Source organism: Dipteris shenzhenensis, chromosome 12, assembly GCF_047967505.1.
Source record: "Dipteris shenzhenensis isolate YYH24624 ecotype China chromosome 12, Dip_SZ_1.0, whole genome shotgun sequence".
NCBI classification, from domain to species: Eukaryota; Viridiplantae; Streptophyta; class Polypodiopsida; order Gleicheniales; family Dipteridaceae; genus Dipteris; species Dipteris shenzhenensis.
Window position 1 is genome coordinate 41,050,481 of NC_141607.1, and position 19,375 is coordinate 41,069,855.

General features: G+C 39.9%; 1 protein-coding gene across 1 annotated transcript in view; it reads right to left on the minus strand.

The window, feature by feature from the left end:
* The window catches only part of SGR2 (shoot gravitropism 2 (SGR2)), a 121,937-nt gene extending 118,793 nt beyond the window's left edge, over window positions 1-3,144 (minus strand). Inside the window, exon 1 of the mRNA XM_087382684.1 lies at window positions 2,543-3,144. Within this exon, the coding sequence (XP_087238810.1) occupies window positions 2,543-2,714 (172 nt within the window). The 5' untranslated portion in view covers window positions 2,715-3,144. The remainder of the gene's footprint in view (window positions 1-2,542) is intronic.
* Window positions 3,145-19,375: the final 16,231 nt, after the last annotated feature.

The following is a 19,375-nucleotide window of genomic DNA, read 5'->3' on the forward strand; positions in this document are numbered from 1 at the left end:
ATTCTTTGGTAATCTATTGAAAATTTCCTTTGACAATTACTCATGTTTGTGTTCACATAGGCTGCAAGGTTGCAGCCATCAGTAGTCCTTTCGAAGTGAAGAACTCTAAATCAGTAAATTGTCATGTCCCCCCCATGCCCTCCATGGCTAAAAGGAGGTTGATATGGAGAATGTCTAAGAGACCATTGCAGGTGGATCTCGAAGGTAGTTTAAATGTCATTCTTTCGTAATCTAATGAAAATTTCCTTCGACAATTACTCATGCTTGTGTTCGCGTAGGCTGCAAGCTTGCAGCCATCAGTAGCCCTTTCGAAGTGAAGAACTCTAAATCAGTAAATTGTCATGGCCCCCCATGCCCTAATGCTCAGGACCCCATGGCTAAAAGGAGGTTGATATGGAGAATGTCTAAGAGACCATTGCAGGTGGACCTCAAAGGTAGACATGTCGCTATTGTGGCCAACCCGAGATGCGACATTCTGCAGGAGTGCAGACTCATCTCTTGGAAAATCAGGGCAAAAGCATCGTCCTTTACCCTTCAATGCCTGAAACTGCAGTCTTACAATTGAAACCCTTGGTGGATGCATCACCTTCTACCAAAAAGATGAAGAGGCTTGGTGCAAGTGGTCTCGCTTAGCTACATTGCATCTTCAGCCAATATCACTACACCGATCTTTGGGAAAGCAGGATTCGCAAGTATTTTATCTTCTCCATCTATATCTACTAAAATTCGTGAAGTAAGAGACAAGCTACCTTCGCCTGGTAGAAGTGCAAAAGTGGACAATGCAATGGGCAGACTTTTGACCTGCTAGGGTCTATGGGTTCATGGTTGACATTCAGCGCAGTTTGTCTATCCTCCTTCAGAGACAAGATAGGTATTAAAACAGAAGGCCTGAAACTATTGCATCTATATTCCAAACTCCATGGAAGCTATGATTAAGGAAAAAAAATTCTTCGTCCCCTTCCCTCTTCCTTGCCCTCCCCTCATGCTTCTCTCGCCATGGATCTTTCCATCTCCACCCTCTCACGCTTGCTTGAATACAGGTTTCCAAGCCTACTATCGCATAAGCAAGGTAGACAAGACTTGTGCTGTTATATCCACACATACAATCCCAACAAGGAGGCCCTTATGAGAACTTCACTCTCTAGTTTGTTGATGCAGATTTTGTGATCTCATTTTCACAGTTGAAATGGGGTCTATGCTGATTCTCTCCTCTTTATATTGTCATCGCTTGTAGGTGATATTGTTTCTGAAAAAGCAACGTATCCTAGATTGTTTGATAGGAACCTCGACTAACTAGTCATATGCATGAGAGTTCAGACAGAGGGAGATGCCTAACACTACACAGTCCAGAGACAAGAGTCGCCTCTCATGAGCCTAAGCAGAAATAGTGAGGCTGATTGACACTCAAATATCAATCTTAATTAAGTGGACCATCTACCACAAACTCAAGATTCTCGCTTGAAGCTTTTGCCTCTTGCTCACTAAATTTCACATGGATCTTGCCATTTCATAGCTTACCTCATAACATGTTACATCATTGCTTAGTACACCCACTAACCTTATCATGATTGCTTCAACCCTCGCTATATCTTCACTCTTTAACCACTATGAGACTGGACTGAATGACTTTAATTCCCCCCCTCCGAATGAGTAGGAGGCTTACAATATGCTTGGCCTTACAATATACAAGAGGTGGATTGCATTTAGCTCATGCATTACTTCAGCTTCCTACAAGGAATAGCACGAGATTGTACCACAATTTCAAAATTTCTTCAGCGTACTAAAAGCCTCTCACACTGGGTCTTCTGCCTGCACGTTCAAAAAGAAAGCGACTCAGGAAGGCAATGAGGTGGTAGCGTATCAAAGCCAAGTGGTTTTTAAGACCATCAGATAGATCGGCTAGTTTGAGCTTGCAAAGACGAGAAGGGAGGACAAGAAGCTCAAATATCTCTGAAAAAAAGAAGCTCAAATATCTCCATTGATATATAGAAAAGTGACTGTTCCTGGGTTGGCAATTCCCAAGCTCGTTGGATGAATCGTGCAGTACACGTGGTTATAGAAGATGGGACAGTAATTACACATTTTATCAAGCGTCATCACAAAGATGAAAGATCCTTACAAGAAAGGGGTTTGGACTTTTTTATAAATGCACATGTACTTCTCAACATATCCGTACATGCAAAGAGATGAGTATAAAAGGGACTGCACTCTCTCAGGTTTTCAGAAAGCCCTCTTCTAACACCGACAGCGTTGCTCGTCACTCTGTATTCATATATCGTAAAGCAGTAAAAGGCATGCGTATGACGAGGAAATTTGGTACTTTATGCGCCAATGTACCAATATATCTTCATCAGTCCGATAAGGTAGATCTTATAATTCTTCGAAACCGTTCTGAATCACTGCGTTTCACTAAGCTTTAAAAATGTTTCAATTTTTATCGCAGCAGATGCTAATTAATGGTTCATGAGAAAGACGAATATGTGGTAGTACAAACGCACTGAATTCTCAGCGAAGGAAGTTCGATAAGCCAGTGAGCAATTACCGTCACGAGAGAGGGGCGCCTTGCTGAAGTACCATCTTACATCTTCCCCGTCCGATGGACTGCTTGTTTGTGCTCGATATTTATTGCGGGCCTCCATTCGATACAGATTGTCGTGATGCCGCCCAAAACTGCGAGATGGGAGGGATTTGAGCGGTACGGGCGAAATTTCCATACTCGCAATCTTTTCTGCTGAAATTGGATTGTCCGATCAACGGCACCCAACGGAGCGACCAATTGACAAGAGACAAACGTGGGCGTTCCGTAGTAGACCAAGACCGATTGCTATGAATGCCATAGCATCGGAAGGTGCGGGAAATTCGAATTGTCCACTGTGTGTGTGTGTATGTGTGTATTGTGGGCAATTTTCGCCTGATGCTGCAAGTGAAGGGCGCAAAAATGCTTCGGATTCAAACGAGTCGGGGAGAATTCCGTCGATCGTCGATGTGGGTTCTCCTGAATTCGATGGAACTTGTGAGCGATGAGCACGAAAACTTGCTAAGATCCGCAAAATTCGACAAATTCATGGGTTTGTCTTTGTTCGAGAGCTGACAGGCTCACGAGCTTTCTTCTTCTACACAAAGTCTATTCAAAGCTTTCTGCAATTCAAAGTTCCATATTTCTTTATTGCCCCTTCTTTTTTTTTTTGAAACCTTAAATTTATACTGCACGGAGGATATCCCTAGAGTGTTTATCGTATATCCTAGATCTATATCATAGAGGACATGGTATTCCCATGACATCTGAAAAAGTCGACCATTGAACCAAGAATCCTTTCCTATCTCGACAAACAATGTCGACGCCTATGCTCACAATCAAGGTCACACAATTCTTGAAAGCCAAGTGCTCCTCACAAGCAAGCTCACCAGATTTCAGAAAGCTGAGTGCTTATTCAACAATGCCTTCATCTTGTCTCATGTGAGTTTACCAAAACTTGCAATCTTCCCAACCTCCTTTAACACCTTGTCCTCCTCCACACACCATAATTATCTTTCGTCCAAAGTCACACTTCTTTAAATGGTTAGTTCATTACGCCACAAATTTATATTGCAAGGAGGATATCCCTCGAGGTAGAGTATACCCAAGAGCTCCTAAGTTCACGTAATTATAGAAAGCTTAGTGCTTACTTCTTCATCTTGTCTCATGTGAGTTCTCAAAGATCTACAAGCTTCCCAACCTCCTTTTAGACCTTGTCCTCCTTCACACACCACAACTAGCTCAATCTTTTTCTAAAAAGTCTCACTTTTTTAAATGGTTGGTTCATTACACCACAAAGCCCCCTTTCAATGCAATTATACTTAAACGATATTTAAAAATTGATTTAGCACCACAAGCCCCCTTTCTTTGCAATTATACTCAAATTTTGTTGAGCATTGACCTTCAAGGAGGGCCTTTTTGAATTTTGCCCATAAGAGTCTGAAAACACGTTACAAAAAGTCTAGACTCAATGGGAGATTCCAGATTCTCTCTCGCCTTTATGGGCTAGAGTTTTAGGTTTGATCTAATTGAGAAATGAACATGCCACTAAAGATAGAGGCTATCTCTTTGTCCGTCCATACACATATCCCCAATATTAGCATTGGCTCCCACTATTAAGTGAGAATCAAGGCAAGGCAATGTGTGAGTGCAATGTCGATGCATGTAAAGCATAAAATAAAGAGAAAATAAAGCAAAGATTGGGCAAATACAAACCAAGACAACATAACAAGAAACCTTCGATAAACTCATGATGTGACTATGTGTGAGGTCACACAAATGAGACGCATAGTAAGAAGAAATGTGTGAAATTTGACAACCACAATTACATGCATAATGAAATGAAGGAAATTTTCTTCAACTATCATCCATAAAAGATAGGAATCTCTTGGGTAATTCAAATTGTATTCCAAATAATAACAAGTGTTGACACACATAAGGAAGTCACTCACTATGGCCTTATCTCTATGACAACTTGTTGCCTTGATTGATATAAAAGCAATAAGTGTATCTTGTGTGTATGTGTTTGTGTGAGTCTATGCATGTGTATATGTGTCTGTGGATGTATGTGTGTCTAAGCACATGTGCCTATGTGTATGTCCGTGTGTGCACGTGCATGGGTGCCTGCATGCATATACACACACACACACACATGCACATGCATGTGTGTAGCCATATGTGTGTGCGTTAACACGTGCCACTTACATGCACACAAGTGTGTATGTGAGTATGTGCATGCATGCATGCATGTGTGTGTTTGTCCTACCAACTATATTACTTTATCAATTCTCAATGTACAAGTAGACCAAATACAACCATATATCATTGCCCTTAACACGGCATCAGTGAGAATAATCCATTACCACATCATCCTTTCTAATAAAGTGTCAAAGTGGGAGTCAATTAACATACTCACATTCATGTCAATAAATTGCAAAAAGTACAATAACACTCCTGAATAGTCTCCAATAGAAAGTCCAATCCTATTTATTAGTAGTTGGAGATAATCTGTCATAGAGTGCTCCTCAAAGTTGCCAGCACTGTATCTTTATGCCTTAGATTTTTTAACGCAAACGTAATGGAGAGGTATGCCGACTCACCTGGCAGCATCACAACAAAAATGAAAATTAGAATGATACATTTTTGTCATGGAAGCTAGGCTTCAATGTCGGCGTACAGTTGTTATCCTTGTTACTCTATCTAGATTAGCAATGAACAAATCTTGGCATTCATATATTGAAAAAATAATCAAAGTTGGCATTTATAAAATGAAAATAATGAAGTAATATCTTATGCGTGAAAGGTTTGATTCCCTGCGTGTTGGATAATCTGCATCCTTAGCCTCAAAGGCCCATGTTGCACCCTTAGTAATAAACTATTCCATGTCGTAGTGTCATGTCCAAAGCATCTTATCATTGATACCTTCTAATGGCAAATAGCCCAATCCATTTGAATAGACCAAGATCATAAATATCATTAGGCTTAAAGTCCCATTTTTCTTACCTTGGAGCCTAAAATATCTTAACAAAATCAAAGTGGTCATGTAGCAATCTTGGTAAAATATTTACCAAGTCATGACCTCATATCAATAGCAAATTATCAATCGTATATTCCCATGTAATACGGTCCCATCTTCCTAGGGAAATCGTATAGAGCATTGACAATGCCCCAAATCTTCATAGGTATGAAGCAATGCCATCAAATGTTAAACATGACAAGAACCATGTAGTATAAAAGAAATGCTAGAGAGCTCACTTATAACATGAATTTCAAGAGCAATGTCAATAAATCATAACCAATAATACTCTAAAATAAAATGCTCCCCACCTCTTGTAATGTAGACGTCTGATAATTTTATAAATTGCTTTATATGTTGCTAAGTAGATTTCTCAGGGAATACATGGAAACCCCAATAGTAAGGGGTCGTAAGATTATTCATGCATTATATGTATCACCTAAATCTTTATCCATAAAGGCTTCTCTTATTTGGCTCTATCATCATGATATATAAAGAGATAAATAACTGGAAAATTCTTAAGATTGCCAAGTCACTTGAAAGGAGAGGGCTAGTTGTATAACTGATTTATATAAACCCTTAAATACTATAGGTGAAAAAGGAGCGTAAAAGATTAATTAGAACCCTTACAGGTTATCCAAGAAGAGCAACATGGTAAGGTGCCCACAAACAATTCCATATAACAGTAAGCGGGCTTAATCTACCAAAATTTGTTGTTAAGCGTGTGCCAAATATGCGATTGCATCATAGCCTCAAGCCATAGCACATTACCCTCTCCAAAGTATTCGAACTTGAGAGATTCAAATATTACTAAGTTAGAAAGGTAAATCTTGTAGAGCTAGTGGCCGCAGCCAATATTGAATATGGTCTAGTAGTCACAGAGTCACCAAACTTTTGCTTAGTGACAACATGAAAGGCTCTCAGAGCTATTGAAATATATACGTAACCCAAAAGACTAATTATGCTCTCATAGGAATAATGCTTCATGAAGATGAATCTACTGGAAATTCATGCTCCAAAGAGCACTGATTGTCAAAGTTTCATTCTAAAAGTATCGATGAAGGTTGACCTTTCTTGCAAGCAAAGTTCTAATTCTATGTTTGTGTGTCAGTTTAATAGAGGTGAGGGGAGAGAAGAAGAAAACTATGATGGTGATTTTTTGAACGTGGAGGCAAAGGACCATCATCTGAGGTTTACAGAACATGGCACAACTCAATGGCCCTTCTAGTTCCATCAAACCAGTTATGTTCCAAGTAGTATATCAAGTAGTAAGTCCGACAACTTCTCAGGTCTCAAATCCTGACGTAGATCCATATTTGCAATAAAATAGGGGTTGCCATCAAGAGTACGGCCAGTCATAAATTTCTTACGTTATTGAGCTTGCGAAGTTGGCACATCATGTCTCTGGGTGTATTGCATTCCATATAGTGTTGTGGTTTTTTAAAAGCTCAAGAAGCCAGATGTTCTTGAGCTTGCGAAGTTGGCACATCATGTGTTTGGGTGTACTGCATTCCATACAGTGTTGTGGTTTTTCAAAAGCTCAAGAAGCTAGACATGTGTCCAATCCTCCTTACAGAGGTCTCCCATTCTATGTTGAGTGATTCGTCTGAGTTTAGCCTTCAAGCTTATGCGTGAAAGAGGCGCCATGGATAGACTCAACTGCAATCGAAGATCCAGTCGAGAAGAATCTTTTCCACTATAGTCTTGATGAGGACGAAGTCCCTCAAACCTAGAAAAGCATAGTAAAACCATTCGTCATGAGTTGTATATGAATGTGCTAAAAGTACATTCTTGTGTTATGCACATCTAGAATGCTTGGGCCTATAGTCCAAAACTGTACCTCCAAGTAGAACAGAGAGGAGAAGTGCCAAGCGTGATAGCGAGGCTTGTGGAGCAATTGGCAAATTTGAGCTAGCGGCAAATTTGAGCTAGCCAAGTCACAAAAAATTAGATTTACAACCGTTCGTGAAGTTTCTCATGTTTTAATGCATCCAAGAGCTACCAATGCCTCGAGATGGTCTCTAGCTTGAACAAGTAGCTCAATATGTTGACGTAGTTAAAACAATAGCTTGGTATGTTGATGTAATCAAAACAAAGGCTGCCAACGGTGACTCTGAGCTTCTCAGAGACCATAATGTAGAGAATGCATGGAGCAACACCATTATTACTACATAGCCACCGTGAACCTCTGAGATACTTTGAGCTATCCAACGAGCTTTACCACATAAAAGAGTTGTTGAACAACAAACTCTAGGAGCACGTAGATTTTGAGTGGCGACATGAGTTGCCTGCCAATCGTTCACATAGAGGAGTATCATTGCTTACCTGAATAGTTTAGTTGCCCCTGTAGGGCTGGTCACTACTCCTTTTGCATTCTTTACATAGTTGCATTGTGAGCCCGAGTCACACACCTGAGAGTTGAAGGGTCTCCATTTTTCCACCCAGTAGTTGCAAGGAGAGCATAGTAATTGGGAGAGCTTGCCATCCTGTGTTCTCGTGGGCTTGTAAACATTCTAGGTGATTGGGGGTTCCTTCTCTTGGCGGGAGTTTGTGTACTCACCTAGCATTAAAAGCCCATTCTTGCCATTTCCTCGTGTGTGTGGTCCAAGCCCCTCTCCCTCTAGTGGAGGTCCGAAATGTAATGCTTATAGTCTCTCATCTGCACTCATGTCCAAGGGGTAATAGATAGAAGTCGTCCTCCCCTAGTTTATGTCCTTCCTCTATATTAATGAAACAATGTGAACCTTTCCACCATGATCTAATATTAATAATTACATGTTTAAAAGATAATCAACCCTATAACTTCCCTATGCTAATGGGTAAGTTCATAATTATAAATAAATAATGATATTAATAATGTTCCTTATACATGGACATGGTTACCTTCTTCTGTACAGTGGTGGATAGGGTAAATTGACATAAGTTATCAAACCCATATTCCATAATTTGTAGAACTCATGTGCCATGTATTGTAAAGGGCATAGGAGATAATGGAGAGTCTTTCAACAAGGCCACATTGAATCTCGAGCTATTAATCCAAACCCATTATTAATGTTTCTCTATACTAAATCTCCCAGAATGATCATATTATCCAAGAATCACAAGTGTCCTCCACAATGAATCGTCCAATCAATTCTAGATGCAAATCATAGGAGGGTTCCAAAATAATTCCCATTAGTTATTTTAAGCATTCCCAATAACATTAGCAGTAAAGCGAAAAATCTCCAATGTCTATGAATTACTTGGATAAGCTCCATTTAATTTTGAGCCTAACTAAATGGATGGACCTAGTGGTCCAAGTCCAATCCCCGTTAGGTGGAAAATGCCAAGACGAATCCAAGTTACGGGTGGCTACATCTTCTCCTTGCTGTATGACTTATCTCAAAAAATTATGCAACAATAATCTACATATTTCTCAAAGTATTTCTTTTGGTATCCATATGTGATATTCCCATTAATACTTCTTGCCCAAAGCATGCCTAGGGAAATAGAAGATACTATTGAAGTAGGCATCTAACCATCACCCAAAGAACACAATGACCCCCATGGGGATCTTACAAGGATCCCCGAGGGAATATGTGTGTGTGTGTGTGTGTGTGTGTGTGTGTGCGTGCATGTGCGTGCGTGTGTGTGTGTGCATGTGTGAGCATGCATACATTGAGAGGGAGCAAAAGGGGGGGCGGTGAAGAAGGGGGGCATGCACATCTTTAAATGAAAGTCGAGAGGCCATAGCTTATATGTTTGTGGTGCAACAAGTAGTCTCAATAGCCATGCACCATTGGAAGTTGAGACTACTCTGATTAGCATGAAGCCATTAGATTAAATTGGAGGTAATAACCCAGCCCTGTACATCAATGGTAGGTGATACAAGTCAAGAGTTCTAAGGCTTTTGTATATGATGACTACAGGTGTCCATTGTCTTTTATCAAGAAGTTGGTAGTAAATTTAGGTGGAATGAGTCAAGAAATCATAGATTCTCATACTAAAGCACCCATTGGTTCCCATTCTCTATAAATAAGCAATCACTATCATTAAGGAATAGGCATTTGGCTCAATTCATGGAGCTCTTTATGGAGGATTCTATATGCAACAAGACTAGACAAGGAGCTAGTTGAGTTATACACTCTTCTAGCCTACATAACAATACCCAAGTTTTGTTATTTGAGAAAACTTGACATCCATTTGATCTTGATTGTTTTAATTCAAATTACCATTGCACACATTTTTTCAAAAAATACTCCTTTCAATTGAGGGTAAACTCTTGCAACCAATCCGGCCTTTCCATTATCTCTACTGCATTTGATTTAGAAAGGCATTTGATTTAGCTTTATAAACCATCTACAACCAACCACGCTTTTGTATGGAAGAAATTCCACAATATAAAGCTAAAAACCATGTTTTTAACTTTATAAACCCATCTACAACCAACCATGTTTTGTATGGAGGCAAATCCACAATTGTTCTTCTGAATGTCTTCATATTCTTCCTCCATGGATTGAATCCAATGTTTTGATTGCGTTCTTACTTAGCTACTTTTTAAAAAGATTTTGGCTCCTTGACATTTGTCTGTAAGTAACATTGATTTGGAGGTTTAGGTTTCTCATCTTTGATAATATCTTCTACTCATTCTACCAAATTTCTCACCCATCTTGGTTGAGGCTTAGATATTAATTAATGGAGGGTGTTCAACTTTTCTCCTTAGAGAAGAACTTGATGGTTTTGATGCCCAAGTTGTTGACTTACAGCTACATCTACAGTTGTTTTTTTTGCATGCATCCTTCATTGCTTCTCTTATATGTTCAATTGCATAATGCAGTTGTCAATTATATGTTCAATTGCATCATCTAGTCATCTTATTTCTTTTGTATGCATCTTGTCTACTAAAACATGAACATGACATATACTCTCCTTTGGCATGCCTTCCAAAATAACATCTTGACTATAGAACATCTACTTTGTGGTCAGATTGTATAGCTTACATGCCTTCTTCTCATCATATGATGCTATAAAAGATGCTACATGATTGTTGTCTTCATTCTTTCCCATGCTTCTTTTGGTGTAATAGAGTTGAGGGAAATGATTGTAAGTGATTAAACGAGTTCATTGCACTGTTTGTAGATTCTCCCAAAAAGAATTTACGAAACCACTTGTTTGAAACAAACATTTGACACTTTCACAAATCAACTTATTCTTTTATTTTGTAGCTTTCTACCTCAATACTAGTGCTATAGTCCTAGTGGGTGATGTCAAGGTTGTAGTTGAGGCAACAATTGCTAGTGTCAACCTCACCAATGCCAAAGTCATAACTAAGGAAAAAATTGATGGCAAGGACATGGAGGGCACAAAAGTAGTCAGGATGAAAAAAGTTATGTGGGATGAAGAAGCAGATGAAAAAGCTATTGGAAAAGACATAAATGGTGCAAAAATCATAATGAAGCAAGGGCTATAGAAAAATGGGGATCGAAGAGTATCATGAGTGTAGAAGTATGTAGTAATTGAAAACTAGAGTTATAGATCATAGATGATGTAGACACTATTTGATCCTTTAACACCACAAATTCATTTCACTTTGAGTAATTGTGCATACTATCCTACTAGGTCTCATTGCTACTGGCCCATATGGTGTAACATCATTGCTAGCCTATAAGGTTGCACCCCCTACTAGCCTATATCTATACGATCTATTGCACCATGTGCAAGAATTCCATATTTATTGAACATTATGCATTTCTTGTTGTCAAAGAGGTCCTTATTTATTTAACCATTGATTCTTGACATGGAAATTACATTTTTGGCTAGTCTCAATATACATAGCACCTAACAAATATCTCTTTATGATCCATCAGCCAAATTTATTGTGATATCTTGAAGCCTTTATAGATAAATGATGCCATCACCAAAACATAGATTGTGGGGTTTATCTAATGGCTTGATTGATTTGAATCTATTTACCAAACGTTTGTATTAGACTACATGATAGGCCAAGATAATGTACAATGCTTTTTGAAATCTACACAACATTCCATATTTGAGTGCCACAATGTAATTGGGCACAAATGATGTAGCTCTTTTCCTTGAGTTATTTCGTCCATCAAGTTAGTTTCAGATTGGTTACTATTAGTGGTCATTGCTAAAAATAAGTGCCATGCATGCTCTTATAATGCCTTCCTCTTCCTGAGATGGACTATTTTACACTACCTATAGTGCATGTATTACTGCTTCTTGGGCCTGAACTATTGCTAATTGCCTTTTGGCCTTGATCTACAGGCTCTAGCAATATGAACTTATGACCTGAATGCAGCTCCGTTAGCTGCAAAACTGACCTCATGTATCTTGTTTTTTCGAAGTAATATAATCAGCACTGTTTTTTCGGGAAAAAAAAAAAAGAACTTATGACCTTGTCGATAGCTATACCCTAGCAACTTTGATTTGTGCTAATGATTATGATTGCTGTTTTCATGGTATTAGGTTTACCTTTATAGGTTTTTTTTTATAAAGGTTTTTTGTTCCCAAATATCAAAAATCTATATTAAAAGAATTACATAAAGAAAGAAACATTCAACCTTATCAAGGCTTTGGAAGTAGTTATCTTGCTCATTCTGGCAAGTAATTCCCAAGGTATCTAGCCAAGTTGGCATTCAAGTGCTCATATTTGCATGCTAGCCAAGTTGGAATTCAAGTGCTAAGTATCTTCAAGGCACCCGGTTTCCAAAACACTAGTAGTCTTTGACCTGCCATGCAAAAGAGATAACAACTCCTCTGATGGTTGGCCATAGCATGGAAATTGTTTGAGAGATCACGTTGATGTTTCCTAGCACACAATGTCTCCATGTCATCCTAATTCCAAAATTTATTGCCCTTGTCCCCTTATCCATTCATTATGTTAGCCATAGCTTCATAACACCCAGGCATTGCCAAAAGAAAGTGAAAGTCTATCTCACACATTTTCCCATGAATAAAGGGGGAGACACTGTGGGGAAATTTCAACCCATTTGCTTAGCTTTTCTCTCAATAGATGCCAATTCTAATGCTGAATGGTTTCCCACAAGGTGATTTTGACTCTGGGGGGAAGATTTGCTTCCCACACATGTAGAAGTCTCCCACACAAGTAGGAGTCTTTTTTCCAATGAGATGGATGCTATTGCTACAGGAGTTTGATTTCAAGATCATTCGCAGCCCCATGTAGGGACAACTGTTTGTATGGTTGCTTGCCTTAGATGCAAGCCAAGGAGTGGATATCCCAGATTTTGAGTATGATGAAATGCTTTAGTATCTATCATAAGGCACATATCTTGAGCAAATGCCATGAGATAAGCACAAACAATTAGCTTTGAAAGCTTGGAAATATAGTTTAATTTGTGTCTAGCTATATTAAGGCATGTTGCAGCATTGAATCCTGCCACATGAGTGAGCAATGATAATCATTGAGGCTCACATTGGGTGTGGTAGAGGTCACTTCAATGGTGAGCAATAGCTTGGAAAGTTCTACAAGTAGACTTATGGTGGAGCAGTCAACCAAAACTCATCTCAAAGGAAGAGTGAAGATGAGGAAGAGGCACATCTAGAGAAAACACCACAAATGTGTTAGGGTTAGGGTTTCCAAACCTTATGCTTGTTAGCACTCTTTTTTTAGTCATTATGTTGCTTCCTTGTCTCTTTGATGTCAAAACTTCTACATTGTTGCCATTAAAATAACCATCACTAATGGTGTAGATGGTTGTATTGAATAGTGTCAAATTACCACCATCGGTATATCTATCTAAATATCCATCATTATATAACATAATAGTAGATTCTTTTAGAACTATATCCTTAAAAAAATTTCAATGCCTTTGTTAGTAATAGTTTTACCTACATTTATTTTTCCTCTATAACTAGCTTAAATTCCATTAAAGAAACCATTATAGAGGTGCAAATGTTAGTAGTGATATAGTAGTCAATGTAAAGGGTAGGTCTACAAAACATTTCTCCTAAGGAATTTTGTGTTTACCATCGAATTCAAAACTCTTTATGGAAAATAATATAGCTAAGTTTATTTAAGCAAAATTCCTTGCTACATAATTTTTATGAATGTGTCAATAATGTTGCATTTGGTATGAAACCATATAGATATTTAAAGGAGATTTTTTCTCCACGTCTATGGGACTTTAATAAAGGTTGCAACCAAGGATATTGTTAACATTCTCATGTTTGCATTGGTGCTTCATCATGATCATCATTTTTGGCCCAAAGTAGCCAAAAATTAGTAGTATCACATCAGTAACTACAAAATTCACTAGTGAACTAGATAAATGTACCACCAGTATTTGGAGTGATACCAATGGTAATGGTCTTAATATCGGCAATGATAGTGCAAATACCAATGGACTATTTTAGTATTAGGTATTTTGTTTACCTAGTCTTTTGGATTTTCATTATATTGTAGCTTGTCATTATGTTTATGTGAGATTCCAGATTGGATTGATATGTGTTTATTCTTTTGGGCTTTTTCTATGAAAAACTATAAGTATGGAGATAAGAAATAGATGCATAGGTACACAAAGCACCGTGAGAGAATGAGATTCAAGTAGGAGGCAAGGGAGACAAGAAATAGCTGCATAGGTACACAAAGTACCATGAGAGAATGAGAGTCAAGTAGGAGGCAAGCTATTACTAATGTAGCTAAAAACATAGAGGCCTCGCTTGTTCATACTCTGCACAATGTGGTGAATGAGCTATGACTAACGTTGTTCATGCTAATGCAAGTCAAAATGAAGCTCCACAAACACAAGTGGATGCAACATTCCCCCCGCAACATTCTCATGAGATTTCTAGTCAAGGTACAGCTAGAGCCTTTGTTGAGGCTTCTTGAGAAGCACAAAGGAGAGCAAAAAATTGTGCGAGTTGAAAATATAAGTCTGTCAACCGACAATTGTGTGACTATGTTAAATCAAAATTCTAATTTTGTCATGAGAAGAAATTTGGAGGCTCCCTCATATAAGGGCTTACCTACTTGGCTCTCCAAATTAAATTTGTTACACTTTTCCATGCTCCAGGGGTAACTATAGAATACTTGATAATCAAAAGATAAACTAGAGGCAAGTGGAAAATAGAAAAAAAAGAACCATTTGGCTAGTTATGAGTGATAGTTCCAACATTGCATTTATCACCATTCCAACAAGATCTTAGATTGCAACCATATAACCTCCCACAAGTAGTGACACCACTTAGGCCTATTTTAGTAGTATTTGTGCAAGCATCCTGAATTGGGCAATCAGGAAACACTCATATCTACACTATGTAGAATTGGAGTTATTGCTTCAAGTGGAACTCTAAGCATGGGGCAACCATTAATATAGAGAGTATTTGGATCTAGGACCTAGAGATAGCTCAATGCATTCTTGGATGATTAGTTTGCCTTCTGGTTATCTATTAAGTATAGTTGATAATGTGGACATGCAAGAAGCATGGAGTAACTTCACATAGTATGATGAAAGTTCCAAATCTCCTACTTTTGATGCAGACAACTATACTAGACAAAGCATATGCCAAGTAGAGATATCACATCAACCATATTAACTTTTAGTTCTTGAATAACACAAGATGTACAATTGTTTCTAATAGATAGAAAAATGTAAAAAGATGCCTGTTGTTCCATGTGGTGATTGTGTCATTGAGGGGAGAGGCATTTAATAAGTCCATTGATTCAAAAAATTAAATAAAGTTTGGGGTTTACATAGGCCCAGACAAAATTGTGCAAATCATCATGGCAATGCAAAGAGTTACAAAAAGGTTGGTAGATTACTATAAATAGAGTTTCCCCAATCATATGCATCAGTGTGTTGTACCCATACCTTGAACTTAGTGTTGAAATATTAGTACAAGCATGTTTACGGTTCAAGGAGATTATACATGACACTCATAAAATTGTGAAATTTATTTCACCACATCAACAGCATAAGACAATATACGATCATAGGTTGGGTAAAAAATGTTGCATTTGCTTGTAAGAACAAGATTTTGCACATACTTTTACGCATTGAAATCATTGATTAAAAAATAAAATTATGAGATCTCCCACTGTAAGATTTTTCAAGATCGATGTTTGAGCTAGGGAATAGAGAAGTTTGAGATGAATGCAATGATATGAAAGAAAAGATATCATCACTAGGATTATGAAAGTCTTTTGACGATAACATTGTATATCATGGTTGCATTAAGATCTCTAGACTCCAAGGCCCCAATCGTTGGAAAAGCTTGGATTCAAGTTTTGGAGCATAGAGCAAGCACTCATTGCTAGAAATCCCCTGATGTGTCTAGATGAGCAAAATGTCAAAAGTCCCTTCAAGGCATGAAAATGGAAGAACTTGTGGAGTTTCTTTAGAAAGCGATGGGAAAAATCATATTACGTAGTGTTCAGTATCTCCTTGATCTCAAGAAGTGGAACATGAAAGCCAAAGAGGTTCCTCAAGTCATGAATAATTACCAAAATGTGGTTTGAGCATATTATTCCATAGGATGCTACAGTTACCAAGTGTTGTAATGAGCAAGCTAACTATTGATGCAACAACGATTTATTTTCATCCACCAATGTACAAGGATTAGCCTAAAATAAACTACATGGTATTGATGGGTGATAAATGGTGCTAATTGTCAGCTCCTACTCCACTTGCCACGAGGGTTTTGGCACAACCATTCTCCCAACTCGTGCTAAAAGAAATTACAGCATTAGCAAGTACATCCACAATATTTTGAGGAATAGACTCTTGGACAATCGAGCTAAGGAGCTTGTATATACTTATTGCAATCATACAATGCTAATTTAGATGACCAGGGAGATGTATCCTTTGTAGATGACTTAAACATGTGGCCATGTATTGTATGTAGCAGAGTGTGAAGAGAGTGGGAGAGAAGGAAGGAGTCTCACTTGCAGCTTTATCACATACACAATGGGGGAATATACACAAAACTTCCATGCTTGGAAGTTGTTCTTGTCAAGCTTTTCAGTGAAAATCTGTGAAAGAGCATCAGACACCATTACAGAACAGTGCAAAATATTTTGTCACTACAAAAAAACACAACTTCTGCCTCACAAGGGTAAATCTACAAAATTGACGAGAGTGGTATTTGACCACACAGTCACTTCCTAGTGACAATTATGCATCAATAGGTGATAAGAATGATTCTATAACTCCTAATATCTATGCGCACAGGCATATGATGTAATTTCTGTGATAAATTTTCACCGACTTGCAGAACAGTGGTCGCACAGCAAAAACAGGGCACTTATTGAGTGCCTGCAGAAAACTTTTGCCACCAAAACGGGCCATGAAATGGCCTCGAATCAAAAAAATAATTTCACCAAGGGCTTTACCCACTCCTGTAGCATATATTGCCCTCTCGCCACATCGCAAAGGGTGTCCCAATCTGAGACAGTGCACTCTTGCACTTTCCGGCTGTGCTACTAGGACACCGCAAACTTGGTTTGCTTTCTTGAGCTCCTTACCATGAACCAAGCTGTGATACCATGTGAAGAGAGTGGGAGAGAAGGAAGGAGTCTCACTTGTAGCTTTCTCACATACACAATGGGGGAATATACACAAAGGTGGAGGCTGAAAACAATTTTCCTCTTCTTAGTTGTGAAAGCCAAAAGAACTCTAAGTACAAAAGAATAGGTGAACCCTATATGTGGGTCTCAAACCAAACTCAGCTAACTAAGGTGGCATACTAATTGAGCCACTAACTAGAGTACATAAAGATAGCTGTCATCCAGCTATTATTCATGGGCGGTGTACCAACCGCATCTGTAGCTAATAAGTTGGTGACATAAATGAACAACGGTCACCTTGGCATATCACGAGTGGAGCTTGATATCTCAACACAGAGTAGCCTTGTTGCTGCAACCTACTAAGATTCAGCCTATCGCTGCATTAATTTGTTCTCTCCTCCTCTCCACAACCCCCATGTCTTGTCTCCTCATGTCTCTCCCCTTGATGGGGTTTTCCACTTGCTCATATTTCTCTTGCATGTGCAACCCCCCTCATCCTTCCTCTTGCTCACATGCAAATCCCCCTTGCATGCATGAACCCTAGCCCTTTGCACACCACTCCTTTTATGCACGTGCGCTCCCCTTCCCTGTTGCGTGCATGCACAATCGCCCTCTCTTCTTCATCCCCCTCCCCTCTTGTGCACAGGCGCAACACCCCGATGCCCCCCCCGTTTCTCCCCCCCCCTCCCCACTTGCATACACATACAACCCCCCCTCTCCTACCATACCCCCCTTCCTCTTGCATGCATGTGCACCCCCCCCCAAACACACACATGCAGAAACCACCCTTTCCCTTGTGCACATGCACAACAACCCCTTTCCTATCTCTACCCCAACCACCAACCACTACCCCTATCCCCTCACCACTTGTGCACATGCATAATCCTTGCCTCCCCAAACTCCCGTTCTTGCACCTTTCTCCCTCCTTACATGCATGTGTGACCCTGCACCCATTGTGTGCATGCGCAACAACACCCAAACCCCCCTCTCCCTCTCCTTACCCTGCCTTTCTTCCCCTTGCATGCATGGCCACCCCCCACACACATGCAGACCCTCCCTTTCCTAGGCGTGCATCTGCAATACTACCTCCCCCCCCTTGCACACATGTAGAACATGGCCCACTCTCATCCTTGTCTCAACCACCACTCACTCTCCGTAAACCCCCCCACTTGTGAGCATGTGCAACCCAGGCCCTTCAAAACTCTCTCCCCCTCCTCCTTATTCACATGCACCACCCTGTACGATCGCCCTCCCCCCCTCTGCCACTCCCCTCTAAATAGGCCCTAAACCCACCCCCCTTGTGTGCATGCACAACACCCTCACTCCCTACGAATCCCCCTCCATTGTGCGCATGTGTGACTTACCCCAACTACCACTCCCCCTAACCCACCTTCCATTGTGCATATGTGCGACCCTCCCTTTCGTGCATGTGCAACTCCCTCTAAACTCTTGTGTGCAACCCCTGCCTCTTATGCACATGCGCCCCCCCCCTTCATGCGCTTGCAAGACAAAACCTCTACCACTCCCCCTAACCCCCTTGTGTGCATGCCTAAAACCCCCCATTCTTGCATGTTCATGACCCCCCTTTGTGCACAAGTGGAACACCCCCTAACCCCCTCCCTCCCCCCTTCTTGCACACATGTACGACCCCCCCTTCTTATGTAAATCCATGACCCCGCCCTCTCTTGCATGCATGCATGACATCCCACCCCCTACCCCTCTTCGCCCCCTACCACGCCCCCTACCCCCCTCTGTCGTTTCTACCTCCCCTCCACTTGTGCGTATGCATGACACTGCTCACCCCTTACCACTGCCCTCCCCCCTTCTTCTATGCATGCACAACCCTCCCTTGCACATATGCATGACACCCCATATCCCTTACAATTCCCCCTAGCCTTAAAACCCCCCTACCCCCTTGCAACACCCCCTTCTTGCATGCATGACTTGCAATGGGAAGCGGTGGATGATGGTTTGTGTGATGGGACTCACCGCCCAGTTGTCGAGGTATTCATTTCTTAACAAGGACATCTCGGTGATAATCATAAAGTTAGATATAGGATAGGACAATTGTAAGAAGTTTTGTCCCCCACATACTTTAGAGATAATAGAGACATGATTTTAGGAGTCCATCTTTTTGTCCCAAAGATTGGAGATTGATAATATCTAGTTTCTTTGATCGTTAGTGCTTCAACAGTGCACTTAGCCAGTGCACTTAGCCATGAGGAATTGTTAGATATATGAACAAAAATTAAAAATAATACAAAGAAATGTTTCGTTGATTGTATTTAATATTTAGCACCTCTACACTCTCTATGGG